Consider the following 18,509-nt stretch of genomic DNA (forward strand, 5'->3'; position numbering starts at 1 on the left):
GTCCGGGGAGAGCGGCGCGGCTGCCGGGGCTGCGCCCTGCCAAACGCGCACTTGACCGGAGGCGACCGAGAGGCTGAGGAGGGAGGGCTACGGAAAATGTGTTGTACCGGTGTGGGGAGCGCTTTTCGCCCCGTTTCTCGTTCGCGCTCCGGCAGCGCTGCCGCGCCCGCCCTCTCCGGGCTCCGAGGCCGCGGGACCTGCCCCGGGCCGGTGCCGGTGCCCCGCGGGCGGGGACCCCTCACCCTCCGTGGCCCGCGCCGGCCGGGGCGCGGGGGCGGCGGGCGCGGCCTCGTGACGGCCCCGCCGCGCCCCGCGGGGCAGCCCCGCGCCCCGGCACGCGCGGGCACGCGCGCGCGCGCCCGCCGCGCGGGAGGCGCTCGGTCCCGGCCGCGCCCGCCGCCGCCGCCCCGCGTTCCCCGCCACCGCCTGCCCCGCTCGCCGGCGGCACCCGCCTTCCCTCCCTCCCCCCTTCTCCCCCTCCCTTCCCGCCTCGGCCGCCCGCTGCTCCCAGGTAGGGTCCCCGGGGCTCCCCAGCTGCGGCGGGCAGCGCCTGCCCGTGTCGGGGGCTCTGCTGCGCTCCGCAACTTCTCGCCCTGCGGGGGCTGCCCCCCGCCTCCGCCCCGCGCCCCCCTGCGCTCTCCTGGCGGCGGCCGCCCGTGCTCTGCCGAGCAGCTGTCTAACGTGCTGGGCGCTCGGCGGCGACGGGGGGCGGCTCGCCCGCGGTCCCCGCACCGAGCCCCGGCGAATGGCATGACTCTGCCTCCCGCCCGCCCCCCGCCCCCCCCGGCTGCGGTGTGCCGTAGTGAGGCGAGGGGTGGTTAAACCCCCATCCTCCCATACATACGGTTTTTATTTTTTGTTCCTTTTCGTCTCGGGGCTTTCACATCACGGAACGGGAAAGCATCTGATGCGCCGGCTCACATGCCACTTCTTATCATACATTGCCTCCTTGCACAGAGCAGGATCGTTGGGAAAGATGGAGATACAATAAGTTGCTAGTACTGAAAAGTGCTGCGGAAATCCAGTGGTTTCCTTTCTCCAGTGAAGTGACATTTTTCCTCGGGTTTAAGTTGAAAGCATTGCTTGGCGGAGACTGACTGTGGCTGAGAGTGGGTTTGTGTTTTTCTTGCACCGTTAGGTTTTGCAAAGAGCAGCGATGAAGAGGAGGCTGGCACTCTCCGAGATGCAGTTGGTTCTTGTCGTTTTATTGGTGTGGCTGCCAACAAGGTGAGAGGATATTTAGTTTTGTTGTTCAGTGTGAACACGTATGTTATAATCTGCTAAGGGTAAGCTTGTGTGAGGGGTTATAAAAGTACAGTATGTAGTAACGTAATAAAAAGATCTTTCTTAGCTGTTTGAATGCAGTATTACATAGTTTCGAGAGCAAATGCAGTAGAATGTAGTTTAGGGACCATAAAAGCCTAATGTCTTGTCCTTAAATGGTTTGTGAATTGATGCTTTATTCCACCATTAAAATAAGTATTTCTTTAAATGCCTTTTTGGATCTTAAAGATTTGAGTTACTGTATGACTGTGATTCTGTACCATACAAAATGGAGAAATAGAGTATTTTGAAGTCACACTGCAAATCACTGTCCTTAAAATAATGCTCATATATTTATTAATATGGGCATGCCTATTTTTTTTTTCTTGATTTTTTTTTGGTCAAACATAATAGAATTCAAAATGATGCTTAAGCCTTAAACCTCTAGGTGGAGATAGCATACAACTTCACAATCACATATAATAAAACAATAGCATCATTTATTAATCAACTTTTCTTATGTTGTGTAAAGTTCTTGATTTCTTAAGTGACAGCATAAGAGCAAATAATTTTTATTACATTATACTTTTGTGTTGCTCACAGTCCCTAAACACATAATTAATTGTAGTTTGTAACTTTGATTTACTTGCTTTGGTTGTGGCTGCAGTAGGTCTTGTCCTAATATGGTAAAGATTGTGTGCTATATAATGCAAGTTTCCTATGATTTAACAAGTCTCCAATATTTTTGTTTGTTTCCCAGTGAACAAAATATTTTCTGAAACTATGTTTTCTATTTCACTTTATACCTAACTATGGTGCAGTATTAGTTGAGTCACAGTGGGCCAGATCCTGCAAACCCTACTCAAGTGAGTAATCTCACTGACGTCAAAGAGACTATAAGCGTTATTAAAGACTTTATGCCTGAGTAAAGTTTGCAAGATTCAACCCTAATTTGATCTAATTGTATTGATCTAATATTTTTAGTGGAATCTTGAGTTCAAAAACTGTTGTATCTCAAAAAGAAGCTTAAAAATGGCAGAGACGTACTCTGGTAGTCCATGAGTACAAGGATACATTTTACAAACCAAAAAGGAACCATCCAGTAATTGCAACTAAGAAAAAAACTGACACATGAGTAAAATCACACATGACATTTTCATGGGTTCTTTATAAGTTATCTGATTTAGGTCGATTCTATGGTTTATATGATGGAAAGCACAGACTGCAATGATTTACATTTAAATACTTCTTTATGCTGTTGAGCTGGGGACCAGCATACAGCCTTGTCTTTAATCCTTTTATAGCTTGCTTTAGAGAAAATATCACCCAAACCTTCTTTTGGTTTGGTGGAGGAGGAGGAGGAGGAAAACATGCTTGCTATTACGGCATTCAGAATGCCTTCATTTCAAGATGATTAATAGTCAAACATTTAGGGTTAAAATTTTAGGTAGCTGAAAAAGGTGTAAATGGTAATGTGTGTAGCATATGATGCTTTACTTCCTTGATACCATTATGCTGGTTTTAAGTAGATAAGACTGAGGAGCTCATGTATTTCACATGCATAGTGCTTATAGTTGTTGGCACGGTAACATTTGCATGTGTAAGGCTTACTGTGTGTCAGGGTTTCCCTGGCACAAACCCTGTTGGTCTGGGTGCCCAGGTTCCAGAGGATTGTGGAGCACCATGGCTGTCTGGGCAGCAGGTTCATATTCCAGCCCATATAGCATGTCCCACAGAGATTTGATCCATAAAGGCTGTAATGTCTCTTTCTTTATTGGGGAAGTTTGAAACAATCGGTTGTCTACAGATTCTTCTTGACACTTCATTTATGATTCCTTTTTCCATCCAACTTTTATTAGGTTTGTCTGCATCTATTCTAATGGAATATCAGATAGTGCTTTTTATTACAAAATAACATTTTAGAAAGATGAAGGCTGTCCACAGCTATCCTGCAGCTTGCTAGTCAGCACTGGTGTTTCCTCCCACCAACTGCTGGCGTCAGAGGACTCCCTGAGCATGATCGCTGGAGTTTTCCCTCATGTTAGTTCTTCTGGTCATGTACATTACATGACCATTGGGTGGAGGCAAATCCACAGGATTTATCCAGAGCTAGAGTATGCCTAAGTGAGGACAGATAAGATAGAGCTGGAAGGAGATGGGTTTGTGCATGAAGATCCTGGGTTATCAGCCCAGGAGTGACATGCCACCAGAGCCTGGGAAGCTCTTCTAGGGTTTTGCACCAGCACAGTCTCCACTAACGGTGTTAGTGGGGCTTGAAGTAGCACTCGCAATAATGCAATGATGCCTACAAGTAGAGGCTACTGGAAAATGACTTCCTGGATATTTTAAATAGTATACTGTTGACCCTTATATGTCTGAACTTGTTATATAGAAATTGTGTGTTTGTATACTGTTAAATACACCTTTCCTGTTGGAATGCAGCAAGTAAAGGCCAGCCCAAAAGAAATGCATATTGAGTGTGTGTTAAAATATACTTAGCACCTTCTAAAATGTAAAATATCCATTTAGATCAGTGCTGGCTGACTCCCTGGAAGACGAAGCTAAGAATAACATCACCATCTTTACAAGAATTCTAGACAGACTTCTGGATGGTTATGATAATCGCCTCAGACCTGGATTAGGAGGTAATAAAACCAATTGAAGATTGACTCTAAAAAATAAATTTTAATGTTCAGATTTTATGCAGTGATATTCTTCCTTCGGGGTTTTTTTTTCCCTAACAACTGGTATGTATCTTGATAAATTATTTATAACTACATTCACCCAGATGAATCATTTGAAGTTTGAGGAAGATAACATCTATGAATGGAAAGAAGTCACTTTCACACATTTATCTTAAGTAAAAAGAAAAAAAAATCTGGTGTTTTAACATAGTAAAACAGAATGTGAACAAAAATAACATCTAAAGCTGTTATTCCAGTCAGGGAATTTTGGTTGAACAAGGAATGCAGGCTTAATTCCCTGCAATCTGATAGGTGTATGTTTTCAGATATCTGCACAAGTGTTTTGTGTGATGCGTATAAATTCCACATATTAGATTCATTCCTTGGCCCAGTAAGTTCAGTGAAAATGTTGTGATTTTGACTTCTTTGGAATTAGGGTGTCACTGGTAATATACATTTAGTTCCTGGGCACCTTGCACTTATTTGGGCATTTGGAAAAAAAAAAAAAAAAACAGAAAAAGAGAGTATTGAAGGACAGAGGTCACTGCACTCTTGTGCCATGACTGTCAGTTATTTTTCAAAATGTCACTTCACGTTTTGATTTTAAAGCTGTTTGCCATCTTATGTCAGTATGTGTTATATAGGCAAGAAATTTAAATAATTTTTATGGTGTTGAAAATATTACTGTGTACAAAAAAATCTCTATGACATAGGGAGGGGCTGAATATCTTAGTTTTGACAATATTTTGTCTACTACTATTGTTTATCTGTGTTTATGCTAACATTGACATGTATGATTCAAATATACACTTCTACTGCCATTATTATTATTTGTAACAGTTTTGGTAATTGTAATTTTCAACCTGGAGACAGTTTCAGCTTGGTGAAACTAATTCTAGTGCAAAATCCTTGGGAGCCATTCCTGTTCCTGTTGATTTCAGGAAGATCAGGCCCAAAACTAGAGACATGCTCTAACTTCCATGGAAATTACAATAACAGCTCTGATCAAATTAGGCATTAGTTAAAGCTCAGTTTTTATCCAACACTATTCCATCCTGACCTGTGGCTCTGTTGCTGTTCTGGTCCTGGGGAATTGTGGCTTGCATCTGACACAGCAGAAAGTGGGAGCTGATGCTGATTAAAACAGCTTTCTCATTTAAACGAGGATGTCTTTTAATTTCCATTTCTGGCCTCTGTACAGTGAAAGCTTGTGAAATATTTTATATTCAAAGAAGATACAGGAGTCCTATAGCACTGTCGATGAGAGAATTTATATAGTAATGTTTTACATGGAGTTTTGATTTCTTTGCAAAATACTCAAATTTAAGAATTTAGGCAGAGTATAAACATACAATGACTTGCAGAAACATTTCATATCACCAAGCTCATGTTGAATTGGCAGGGCTTTTAAAATCATGCATTTTATTAGAAAAATAGTCAAAGTTTTGTGGCTTACAAGGAATAAGCCATTTAATGAGAGCAGTCTGCTGTTCCTTTGCATATCAAGTATTTTTTTTACTATTGAAATGATACTGTTGAGAACATGGGATAAAGAAAAGACCTAATGAATTTTTCTTTTATATTTTTGCTAAATTTGCTTCAAAATAACATCCCTCTTTTTCTTTATGAAGCCTCATAGATAATTAAAACATACTCTGAGAGCAAAAAAATTAAAGAATTAACATCTGTTTGATATTGGTATACATGGCAATCAACCCATGCAGAATATGTGTGAAATGAAACTGTGTCATGCATATTAAACCGTGGTGATTCATGACACATTAATCTTAATCTTTAAGAATACTTCAGTTGTGGATGGATAGATTCTTACAGTTTAAAAGAACACTTGCAAATGGCAGTTGTGATAATTCATGATACAAAACATACCAAACAAGGCTTTTCTACATAGTGCTTAGTAATGATGTAGTTTCATATTTCAGGAATTTTCTAGCAGTTTATTTTTTTTTCTATGTTGACTTGTAGTCTGAAAAGAGATGTTAAAATAATTAACCTTCTTTTTTTTAACACTATGTGCCTAGTAAGCCTGGGCATTTCTAGAAGTGTTTTTGCAAGAGATTACTGCATTCTGACCATGCCACACGTCATTAATTTAAGATACCTAATCTCAGTTGTGTTTCACTTCTATTTATATGAATCTGAAATAGCTCATTTGAAAGCAGCAGAATGTTTACTTTGGCATAGCAGTTTGCATTATCGTGCACATATCACTGCTATGACTGGGATCACAATCTGGCCTAACGTGCTACAACAGAAATAGTCCAGGGTCTGAGATTCTTCTAAAGTTGTCTCAAAGCAAGAGCTGTTGGTCCTCAGCCCACTTTCACTTGCTGTGAAAGACATTTTCAGAGATGTCTTACAGCAAGAATTTAGCTCATTGTAAAAAACTGCTCCTTTAGTAATGAAATGTTTTGGGTTAATATTGGCATTTTATCTAGTTATTGACCAACAAAAGGTAGATGTACAGGCTTCTTGAACGTCTGTATATTAATTCAGCTAAATAAATGTCTGGTTGGGAGGTAGTTCTTGAATTAAGGAATAGATTTGTAATTCATTTTACTGGGAGACTTAGTGTGAGTACTGACAGCATGTAACTTGATGCTTTACTGATGCACTTCAAAACAGAGTACTATTTTCTGTAGACTGTTGAGGAAGGTTTAACTTTTACTGCTGGTACACCTCAGTCAGATAAACAGGTTTTGGCTGTTGGCTATTGGCTATCCTAGCAGCTGGGATCCTTGAGTGATGTATGAACACTATGATGATGAAATGACCTGCAAAATGGTTGTGGGCAGGCAGAAGATGGTGCACTGACACTGCACCATCCCCTGAAGCCAGAGACATCTCATATGACTTAGATATATATCCCAAGCTACTGTATGGATATGGATGAGCATGGGTTTATTCAAGGATAGATAATCTTTTCTCTGTATTCATTTTATGCTAAGCACAGGATTGCAGCTGGAACACTCTTGACTGCACATTCAGCTCTGAGATGAACTATTTTACCCAAACATTCCATGTCATTTCTGTTTAGTCACCAAAATAAATAATGAGTTTGACTTCAAAACAAATTTTACTGTATCATTAGGATTAATTTGTATGAAATATAGCCATGCAAATGGCAAGTCATACAGACCTTAATTGTTTATGACTTTCTACAAGTCATGAAGGTATTTTCTTCTTTTTATTTGCTGTAATGTTTGCAATACACTTAGGGTAGCATTTTTTCATAAATCCTTTGCTTTTTATTAGCATGTAGAAAAGGAAATCCACACATTAATGGGCACTAAAGCTAAGAAAAGAACCAAAATATCTGTAAGTGAATTTTCTGTCTGCTCTCATCTTCCCCATGAACAGACATGATCATCCTGGATACTTCAGTATTGTGACTATCTCCATAAGTTATTCAGCCTTCTTTACTTTCTCACATCTGAAATTAGCCTTTCCAACAGCTAAAGAACTTCTGTCATTTCTACTCTCTGTAACTTAAAAACCAAAATTGAATAGAAAACTTAAATGTTGGTGAAAAAAAAAAAAAAAACAAAACAAAATGGAAGTTACAAGAATAGAGGGCTGGACTCTGGACTTCATAGCCTAAAGTTTAAAGTGCCATATTGACATTGAAAAGATCTATGGAAATGTCACGATCCTTCTGCAAGCTGTGGTCAGTCTCATCAGCTTCAGGAATGGCATTCTTATTGTAACAAAAGAGTTGAATGCTGGTTGTTAAAAAAAGAGGAAGATAAGATAGTAGATAGTGAAAGTTAAATGCACTGTGATTCTATTTTGAAGGAACCATCTCTGCTTTCAAATGTTCTGATTGCTTTAAGCAAGTGTATGCATTGCATTTCTCATACAGACAGACCAAATCCTCTTTTTTTCCTAACATTTTGTAAACCAATTGAACAGGAAAACTGAAAAGAATGGAGGGGAATTCTTGCTGACTATTGCTGTCAGAGAGATGGTCAGCAATGAGCACTTGCAAGTGTGATCTTTCATCTTTGGAGAACTGGATATTTATTGCATAGAATCAGTGTTATGGTGTAGAATATTAGACTAGATGATTAAAAGTTGTGTGATGTGCTTACCAATATGAGCACAAGGGAAACCCATTTTTTCACAGATTTCCTTTGTCTCCTGCAGCTGTATCCATGTATATGTGTGTGTGTGTGTGTTTATCAAATAGTTGGAGGTGTTCAGTTGCCAGGAAACCCAGCCATGGTTATATGCTGATAATCTGGAATACGTTGAATCTAGGGCACTGTATTTATACATCACTATATTCAGAGTTTTTAATGAGCTTTAGAAGAGTTTGTAGCTATAGCAGTCCCTAGCTGGGGGATCCTAGTTTGGCTAGTCCCCTAGCCAATCCTAGAGGTGTTTGTCAGCCACAAACATGCTTAATGCAAATTCAGAGTATCATAAAGGAAGACTTTTTGTCTATTTTTTTAAATGCAGAGCACTACTAAAAAGATTTCACTACTATTTTTAAATGAAAAAAGTGCAGTTCCCCATCTCAGTTGTGGTTGCTTCCTTAGCCTTTCTTTGATCCAGGTTAACCTTTTGGAAATGGTAATATCTCTCTGCCAGTGCTAGTGCAGAGCAATTCAGAGCAGCACTTGCATCTTCTAAAAGCCCACTGTCTTTGTAGCTATGCTGGGACACAAAGGAGTAAACTATTACTTGCTCCTCTTTTGGGCATACCTGGAAGGGCCACATGGAATCTGCCCATAATGGTGCTTTCAGAGGAATCAGTGAGAAACTTATGTTAGAGCTGTGGATAATGTATATTGGCAAAAAGCATTCCTTGTAAAAAATGGAAAAGCAATAGAGAGCAGGATATAAAAATCTCATTAATAACTTATCCAGGACATGCAGACAGTGCTAAAATGCAAGAACAGGACTAACTCAGAAGATATAAGCATTCCAGGGAAGTGGAAGGATAAAAAACCTACAGAAACCTCTTTGATACTAAAGAACAAACCAGAAAAATTGTATAGTATAGGATAGGGGCTGAGTAGCTAGACATAGGTTATTTGGTTATTTATTTATTGGAAGTCTGTGAATAAATCCACAGTGAAGATGTAAAAATAAAATTAATGCTACAACTGTGCAGGGTAGTGCAACTGGGGAAAGTGTTGCACGATGCAAAGCAAATAAGTCACAGAATCACAAAATAAGCTGAGTGGGAAGGGACCCGCAAGGACCACTGAGCCCAACTCCTGGGCCTGCACAGCACCATCCCAAAGAGTCAAATGCTTTGCCTCAGATGAGTTAACAGAAATGTAGGTACTTTACAGTAGTTATACATGCCTATAGACGAGCTAGCCTGGGAGGCTTTCCCAGTTCACTGAACATGTATATTTAGTACTTTTTTTTCTCTCCTGGCAAAACATTGGCATTTGCTTCTAATGCTAGAATTACTACTGCTGATGACACCAAGGCTGAATTACGGTTTTGCTTACTTTTGTCTTATCTGCAAGGAAGCTGTGAAAGCAGATATTGCAGATGTCTATGTAGCTCATTGGTGTCCATTGTAAATCAGACTGATGGGGTGGTTACATTTTTCAGCCAGATTTGATGGACAAAGACATCAAAACCATCACCTGTTCTCTGTGATGCATTTATTCTAGGTTATATAGGAAATGGTTGAGTAGCAGTGGTCTTGCTGATATCCAAGGTATTCTACTGTTGACTGCTTTCCACTAAGGCCTTTTATCTTGTTAAATCTTGCAATGATTTTTTTTTTTTTGTATCTGAAATAAACAACTACTTTTCATTCTGGCTGACTAGTTTAAATAGCTAAGTACCAAAGGAATGCAATATCATAGATACAAAGTTCTTATTACCCTTGTGTAATGATACAATTTGCATAAAGCTACCTGAATTGGAAATAGAATTATTATTTAAATAATCTAGCTGTAAAACATTTAAGCACATTAGAAATTCATCCAGGATAACTTTGTTTATTTTAATGGATTTCATGGGTTTTTACCAGTGGATTTTAACACAAAAAGTTAATTTAAAATGTAGTAATCAATGTATAAGTTGCCTACAATGAAAAAAAAATTCAATCTGTAGAAACTAAGAGATTTTGTAATGCAAAATTAATAGTATTCTGGGTTACACTTATAAAGAATAACAGGGAAATCCTTTCATGTTTACTGCTGTGATGCACCTATGGAGTACTCAGTTTTGTATATTCTTTTTATAGGAGACACACAGAAAATTAGTTTCAAATATTTTCTTAAGTGAGATATTCCAAGAAAAGAGTGCTAATTAAGACTGTAAGAAGGAAGCTATAGAGAGCTCTTAATTAGTTATATAATCACCTAAAGATATTGTGAAAATTTTGGTGAAGAGCTATTAAACCAGTTTATAATTAAGCATTGATAGTCTTTGACATTTTGGGTTTAGATGTATAGGATGCAGACAATATTTGGAATACACTGCCCTTCACAAAGGTGAAAAAGTGGAACTTAGAATATGTTTGATTTAAGGAAAAATGGCAATTATATCATACTGTGACATGACTAGCATCACTGTTTAGTGATGTTGATTTCTGCTTGTGTGACAATAACCAATATTTAAGCAAATAGTCAAGTATAACTTTCAAGACAATTAATTGGCAAGTTTTGACGTTTTATTTTCAATGAAAATTAAAAACTTGGGATTAAATGAGCATGGATAACTCCTTCAACTTCTTTGTGTAGGAAAGGCTGGGGTTTTTGTAACCTTTGTTCTTGAGCCCTCTAATGGTAAATATATATTTAAATATATTTTCCGTATTTTAGCACCCATAAAGAAAAAACTGCCACAAGACATTCATTCTGCATAGCACAACGGGCTTCTACTACATTCAAGGCCTGATTGTGGCAAAGCTGTGTAACAATGCTGTCTCTTTATGAGACATAATCTAAAAGGACCAAAACAAAAAAAAAAGAAAAAAAAAAAGAAAGAAGAAGAATTCTTTTCTTCCCCTCCTCAGCTTTACTAGGCAGTCATAACTATTAGGCCAGTGCTGATGATTTTCAACAGTTACAGAGATAATGGCTGCTCAGAATTGTGGTGGAGTTTCCATCTTTGTGGAGACCTTCACAATTTGACAGAATATGACCTGGGTAACTTGCTGTGTTTTCAGAGACTGCTCCGCTTTGGACCTTCCAAAGGTTCTTTTTAAACTCAGTTGTTCTAAGATTCTTTAACTGACAGCCAGCAAGACATTGAAATAATGGCTACAGCTTTCCATCTTACTTGGAAAAGGTAAAAAGAAAATTTAGTATATTAGATCTTGAAGATATAGCTGAAGGAAAAAGTCTGTGTAAATGAAAGGTTTAAACTGCTCTAGAACAGCAGGATAAACAGTGTTGTACAACTTTTGAGCTTATTATTCATAAATACTCCACTGAAAAATGTAAGATTTTGGGTATACAGAATCTGCAAAAATGAAGAGGAAATATCCTTGTTTATGGTCTTAGCCACATTTTTCCTACTATCACCTTATGCTGAAGTCCTGAAAAGGGTTAAATATGTGAAAATACAGTATTTTAAAGGACAGGCACTGTCCTTCGAATCCCTCTCAGTTTACTTCGGCAGTGTACAGGGAAGTGAAAAGCTGCACAACACTGTGTATCCTAGAAACCAGCCCCTCTTCAGGAAGCACCCAGGAACCTCCAATAACTACCCTTCTGAAGTGCTTTGAGACACCTTCCAAAGTTCCTCCTGTTTCATTCTTCTGTTTTTATATTGCCTTTTCTTTTCTAAATACCTACCTATTTTGTCCATTCTTACAAAAAATGCCCAACTGTCTTTTTTGACCAAAATTTGATGAAATTATTTGATTCCATCTAAGTATAGTGTTACCCAAGTCCAGATGAGACCTGCCAGGTAGATGCAGCTGTGTGGTTTTTTTTTTTTTGTGGCTTACCCTACTCTCATGTACAGCTGCTGACATCCAGCTGCCTGAAAGATTTCTTATCCAATGAATCTGGATGGAGGAGGTTGAAATGATGTGAAGGCAGACTCCTGGGTAGGTAGAAAGCAAAGATTATCCTTTACCCACAGATTGCTTGGCCTTCCTTTTGTGCCAGCACAGTTCTCTGGTGTTGTTGACTGGTCTGAGACAGATCTGTTGCTTCTGGCAGTACTCCTGACTACATATTCCTGTTTCTGTTTTCTTGCAATGCTACCATTTCATGACTGTCTTTAAGAATAACCTTTTCAGTGCACAATCTAGTGCATCCAATTTTTAGAATTAATAGTGTGGAGAGAGAGAGAAAGAGAGATATTTCATCAGAAAGGATCATTCAGATGACACTGTAATTGTCTCTATATTAAAACAGCACATGCTTTTATTTGTTTTTCCAGTATTTTGGTCTGTTTTAATTGTCAGTATTTGTGGCTACAATTAATATCTTACAGTAGCTTCTAAATACTCCAAATAACATATATGAAGTAGAAAAAAAAGCTGTTTTTCAACAACCTAGCATTAGGGTAATACAAGCCAAGGTGAAAAACTACTATGAGCAAGAAACATAGGAAAGGGAAGGAGAGCAGAACAAAAAAGATGATGAGTGAAAGAAGGAGATAAAATTGTCATACTAACCATGGACCACTTTTAAACTACTGGCAGATTTAAACAGTTGTATGATAGTTTTTTCAAAGATCCTTTGGAAACTTGAAAGTAGAATAGATAAGAAATTTTATCATTATGGTATATGCATGCATTTAAATTTCTGATTTTAGTGTTGTTCAACAATGAGTCATCCATCTCAAGAAGCAGGTATAGAGGATGTGTTGCTGTACTATTCACCAAATTGCTAAATTAAAGCATCAGCAGAAGATTTTGAATTAATACTGTCAAAAGCCTAATAAATTTTAATTCTAAGAATCAAAGGACTTTAATATGCCAAGATTAATCTTTAAGCACATTTTTATATCTAGTTTTTTCCATGTTAATGCTCTAATGAAATTAATCACAAACTTAAAATAAATTTTGTTTACCACTGCCACCCTATTAATAATTTGCTTTATCATACAGAGTATTTCACCACTAGTTTGTGGAAATTGTTTATAAATCACAAAAGTATGATGCTACTAATCTTCCAGAAGTGGTATTGCTATTTGGGAACCATTTATGTGATTACTGTGTAGCACATGGCTCCTGATTTACATTCCTTAATTCCTTGCCATATGTTGAGGACTATTTAATAATTAGAGCATTTAACACTGTGAAAGTAATGTAAATCAATTCCCCTCTTACCTGGGATTATTGTGCACGTCAGAGAACATTGAACACTTCAGTGAAGTTGTGCAGCTGCAGAGATTGGATCTAGTCTGACCAAATTGCATTAATTTTTTAATGTATATACATACATATTTGGTTCTCCTCATGCATTTTTTTTGTTGAACCAGTAGAAATCACATGTCCTTATCTGCAATTTTTTTGGGAAAACCTGGGTGTGCCATGTTCCATCTGCTTAATCTATGTTTTTTACAGACAGTAAATTAAGTATTTTATAATCTTGCAGTGTTATGACTAATAGAGTTGATTGAAGATAAAATTCAATGCTATGGACCACTGACCTTCACATATGGTTCAGTAGAAATCAGTTAAAAACTGGTGTATGCTGTAAAAATTTATAGACTGCTTGCATTTGTGATCTTTGATGTAAAAGTAGTTTCCTGGAGTTACCTATCTTCATTTAGCACCTTCTTCTGTTTTAATTTTAAAAATTGCATACTCTCCATCTCTTAAATACCTAGATGACATGAAGGCAATGTATTTTCTGACTGAATGATTGCCCTGAATGTTGCTAGTTCTTCTTTGTTTGTCTTTGTTTGTCTCAATTCTTGGTGCTGATTCTCTCATCCAAGAGAGGTAATTGTTTTCCAACACATTCCCTCCTTTTTCTTTCTTGTATCCATTCTCAGTTGTTCTAAGACAATAGGTTCCTCAGACCACTTCTATCTGGAAATTGGGAAGTATTAGAGCTTATTATTATTATTTCCATTCTTGCAAGTGTGTAAGCCTCTCAGCACAACACCAGAGAGCAGAAAAGGAATGGAACAGGTGAGAAAGTCTGGGTTTATATTCAAGAATTTAGAGGTGGGTTGAAGGGACAATTACACTAGCATAATGTTCTAGATATTTCATTCTGAGTGACAATCTAAAGGCTACTGTAGATGCCTGTTTATTCTCACTATTTGAAGTAATAATTTAAAGGCTCACTGAATGTGAAGCAGCCGAAGAGTGTTGTATTGTGGTGTATATAAGCGAGAAAACCAAAGGTTTTAGTCTGAGATGCAATGCTGTGTTTGTATAACCACTCTGCCATCCTAAGGCATTCCACAGCATTTCATGGACTTGTTTGTGTCAATAGTTTTAACTGAGCATTGAACAGTGAACTTCTTTTTACCAGATCATGAAATGTGAATTTGGTACTGCATTGTCTCATGCAGTTTCTGAAAGGAAAAGGGAACAGATTTCCACCTGGGAAAATAAATGAATAAATAAATAAATAAATAAATAAGTAAAGATGAGAAGGGAGAAATATAAATGCATGTTATTTGAGATAAGGAAATGGTCACATTTTTAATAATTCCTTTTCATCTGCTGGGTGCTAAAAGCTGTCAGAAAATTCTTTATGTTTTTACTAGACATTTTGTCTTTAACGACCAGTAGAATAATAATAATAAAAAAAAAGAGAACACACAAAAAAAGTTTGCTTCTGCATGATATGCTATTTTTTAAAGTAATTGACTGTTTTAAAATAATATCTGGGGTAGATATTACCTGTATTTTCACAAAGCCATAGTTTCTTCTTAGAACAATATGCGTTTTAAGGAACTGGATTCTGATTAAAGTCATATTAGGCATTGTTTCAAATAAAAAAAAAAGCACCCTATTTTTTAATTTATGTTTGTAAAAAGCCCGGACCTGTTAATGTAATATTAAAAGCAGATTCCAGTCCCAAATACATAGTCTTTCCACATATAGAAACCTAGTGGATTCTCAAAGTTCCATGGACAGCCAGAGGCAAATTCTCTTGTCACAGGCTAAAATAAAAGACAAATTTGAGGCTGCTTAATCCAAGCTCCAGGAGTATCCCTGAAGTATGTTTTAGAGGAGATTCTGGGAAACATTGTTATCTGTAAAGTAGCTTGGAGATATTCAAGTGACTCGCTCTGGGACTTTTGAGTGCTCCCATACAGTTCTTGTAGACACTGCACAGCCTTAGATTAAGACCTTTTTTAGTATTAACTGGATAACAGAAGAAAAACTGACAACTCTGTAATATATTAAAATGAAACTTAAAAATTGCTTCATTACTGTCCCATGCCAGTATTTTTTGCTTATTTGGGAGATGCTTGTCTAAGTATTAAAATGATTTGCTGTTGGGTCAAGCCATGAACATGTTTTTTTGTCAGGGCTCCTGTTTAGCAGGAAGCTCATTACCCCATGACCATCCTCGGAGTTGTCCTGCCAAGCAAAAAATGTTAAGAATAAAAAATTAAAGACAGCTTGACAGCCAGTCTGATTTGTGCTGTGTCTTGAAACCGTAACTCTACTCCTTCCTTCCTTCCTTCCTTCCTTCCTTCCTTCCTTCCTTCCTTCCTTCCTTCCTTCCTTTCCTTCCTTTCCTTCCTTCCTTTCCTTCCTTTCCTTCCTTTCCTTCCTTTCCTTCCTTTCCTTCCTTTCCTTCCTTTCCTTCCTTTCCTTCCTTTCCTTCCTTTCCTTCCTTTCCTTCCTTTCCTTCCTTTCCTTCCTTTCCTTCCTTTCCTTCCTTTCCTTCCTTTCCTTCCTTTCCTTCCTTTCCTTCCTTTCCTTCCTTTCCTTCCTTTCCTTCCTTTCCTTCCTTTCCTTCCTTTCCTTCCTTTCCTTCCTTTCCTTCCTTTCCTTCCTTTCCTTCCTTTCTTCCTTCCTTCCTTCCTTTCCTTCCTTCCTTCCTTCCTTTCCTTCCTTTCCTTCCTTTCCTTCCTTTCCTTCCTTTCCTTCCTTTCCTTCCTTTCCTTCCTTTCCTTCCTTCCTTCCTTCCTTCCTTCCTTCCTTCCTTCCTTCCTTCCTTCCTTCCTTCCTTCCTTCCTTCCTTCCTTCCTTCCTTCCTTCCTTCCTTCCTTCTTCCTTCCTTCCTTCCTTCCTTCCTTCCTTCCTTCCTTCCTTCCTTCCTTCCTTCCTTCCTTCCTTCCTTCCTTCCTTCCTTCCTTCCTTCCTTCCTTCCTTCCTTCCTCCTTCCTTCCTTCCTTCCTTCCTTCCTTCCTTCCTTCCTTCCTTCCTTCCTTCCTTCCTTCCTTCCTTCCTTCCTTCCTTCCTTCCTTCCTTCCTTCCTTCCTTCCTTCCTTCCTTCCTTCCTTCCTTCCTTCCTTCCTTCCTTCCTTCCTTCCTTCCTTCCTTCCTTCCTTCCTTCCTTCCTTCCTTCCTTCCTTCCTTCCTTCCTTCCTTCCTTCCTTCCTTCCTTCCTTCCTTCCTTCCTTCCTTCCTTCCTTCCTTCCTTCCTTCCTTCCTTCCTTCCTTCCTTCCTTCCTTCCTTCCTTCCTTCCTTCCTTCCTTCCTTCCTTCCTTCCTTCCTTCCTTCCTTCCTTCCTTCCTTCCTTCCTTCCTTCCTTCCTTCCTTCCTTCCTTCCTTCCTTCCTTCCTTCCTTCCTTCCTTCCTTCCTTCCTTCCTTCCTTCCTTCCTTCCTTCCTTCCTTCCTTCCTTCCTTCCTTCCTTCCTTCCTTCCCTGTGCTAGCTTTTTTGAGAATATAGAGTAGTCTGGGTAAACATTAATTTCATATACTTCATAGTTATTTTACCTGGCTTGAAATAGGAACTGCTTCCTGGTTGATAGAAAGCTATTTTTTTTTATTTTTTTATATAATGTATCACAGTCTTCTGAAATACTATTATAGAAGTTCATACAACATTACCTATGAAAAATATATTTGAGGATCCTGCTCAAAAAAAATGCATTAAAAGTGCCTGCTAATATGCAGCTTTATTAAATAAAGGCACTACCTCCTTCTGCCATTGGTTCCTGTCATGCTTGAATGCAAAGTACAAGGCTAGCAAAAGATAAAAGAGCTGCAGTTCCATTTTTAATGACTATACAGTCCAGGACTATAATACCCAGACACTAAGCACAGATATTAAAATTAATCTGTCTGAAAGGATCTTCATTTTCAATGCTTTCTTATGTCTGTTGATCTCTAGAGGACCTCCATCAGCCTTTGGAAATTCTGAACATGTGAGTTTCATGCTTTGTTCTGATAGCAGCAAGCCTTGGGAAGATGCCAGCTTCTGGTGACATGAGTGCTTGCTGCAGAACAATCAAGACAGTCCTTCCCAGAGCTTCATCACAGTTTCTGTCAGCTCCAGGGCAGCAACATTTTTGCTCTGGCTGACCACAGAGACAGACATAATCCAAAGGCTTCTGCTGAAGCTGGTAATCACTAGGCAAAGACTTTTTCACTGAGTTCAGTGGGCTCTGGCATGCTACCCAAATTCCTCATTAAATAGTTAACAAGACTAATAAGCACTGTGACAGTGTCTGTTTTAGCTTAGAAAAAGTAGTGTGTAGCCAAAGAATTAGATGCTCTATGTATATCTATGTATTATCACAGTTTCTTGGCCATCCCACTGAGTTCTGTGGCCATTTTACAGGTGCTTGATGCAGAAGACTTCTGATGTTCTTCTAGGAAATGATGAGAATTTAGGGTTTTTTTTAATGTTTAGAATGTGGGAACATCCTGAAGGACAGTGTCCTTTCAAAACTTGTACTTTCACTGGCAAGTTGGCACGTTATGTATTTAATATATATATGTGGACCAAAGTGGCTTCTGAAATTGAATTTGGATAAAATCTAGTATGAGTGATCTTGGTTAGAAAAGCAGCTGGGCCTATGTAAGTGATGGGCAAGCAAATAAGCTAGCAAGAAAAATGAAGTTTTTGAAGAGCCAATAGCCACTATACAATAAAAGCACTTCTTAAGAAACCCAGACTTGGCTGTGTTATGACTGCAAAGAGAAACTGGACGCTGCTACTTTTTAAAAATGATACTGCTGTTAGGGGTAGATGTGGTTTGAAATACAGGAGAGACTGTCAGAGTGAGTGTATCAAATGGGATGATTTATAAATGCCATGACTTGGAATAAAGCACAGAGACTAAACCTGAAATTAGCCTAGAAGTTTAATGCAGCAGAATTTGCCAAGGTGTTCCATGACACTCAGTACTGAGGTCATAAAATTTAAAAACAAGAAGAGAGATAAAGACCTCTAAGTTTCTGCAATCTGGAATAATTTTGGAAATTTTTCTGCCTTACCTACATGTTATGATTTTCTCTCTAGTAGCACAAAGCTGTAAGCAGAGTAGACAGAAATACGGTCTCATGCGAGTAATAAGCTTACCCGCCCTACTTGTATGATGACACCAATTCAGGTCAGTTCAAATAATTACTGCTCTATTTTATCAAAGTCTGCTCCCTTCCAGATTTCCAAGACTTGTTTGAGTGCTCTTTTTGTCTTCCTCTGTCTCATTCTTTAGAGAGTGTTAGGGCAGTCTGGT

General features: G+C 38.6%; 1 protein-coding gene across 2 annotated transcripts in view; it reads left to right on the forward strand.

The window, feature by feature from the left end:
* Positions 1-490: 490 nt before the first annotated feature.
* Positions 491-18,509, forward strand: part of GABRA2 (gamma-aminobutyric acid type A receptor subunit alpha2) — a 65,743-nt gene continuing 47,724 nt past the window's right edge. Inside the window, exons 1-3 of one of the 2 annotated variants that reach the window (XM_068188400.1) lie at positions 491-511; positions 1,139-1,227; positions 3,793-3,908. In XM_068188400.1, coding sequence (XP_068044501.1) covers positions 1,157-1,227; positions 3,793-3,908 — 187 coding nt within the window. In that variant the 5' untranslated portion in view covers positions 491-511; positions 1,139-1,156. Of the gene's footprint in view, positions 512-694; positions 1,042-1,138; positions 1,228-3,792; positions 3,909-18,509 lie in introns of those variants that run through there. The other variant, XM_068188399.1, reaches the window with a different exon arrangement.

The sequence above is a fragment of the Anomalospiza imberbis genome, chromosome 4 (assembly GCF_031753505.1).
Source record: "Anomalospiza imberbis isolate Cuckoo-Finch-1a 21T00152 chromosome 4, ASM3175350v1, whole genome shotgun sequence".
NCBI classification, from domain to species: domain Eukaryota; kingdom Metazoa; phylum Chordata; class Aves; order Passeriformes; family Viduidae; genus Anomalospiza; species Anomalospiza imberbis.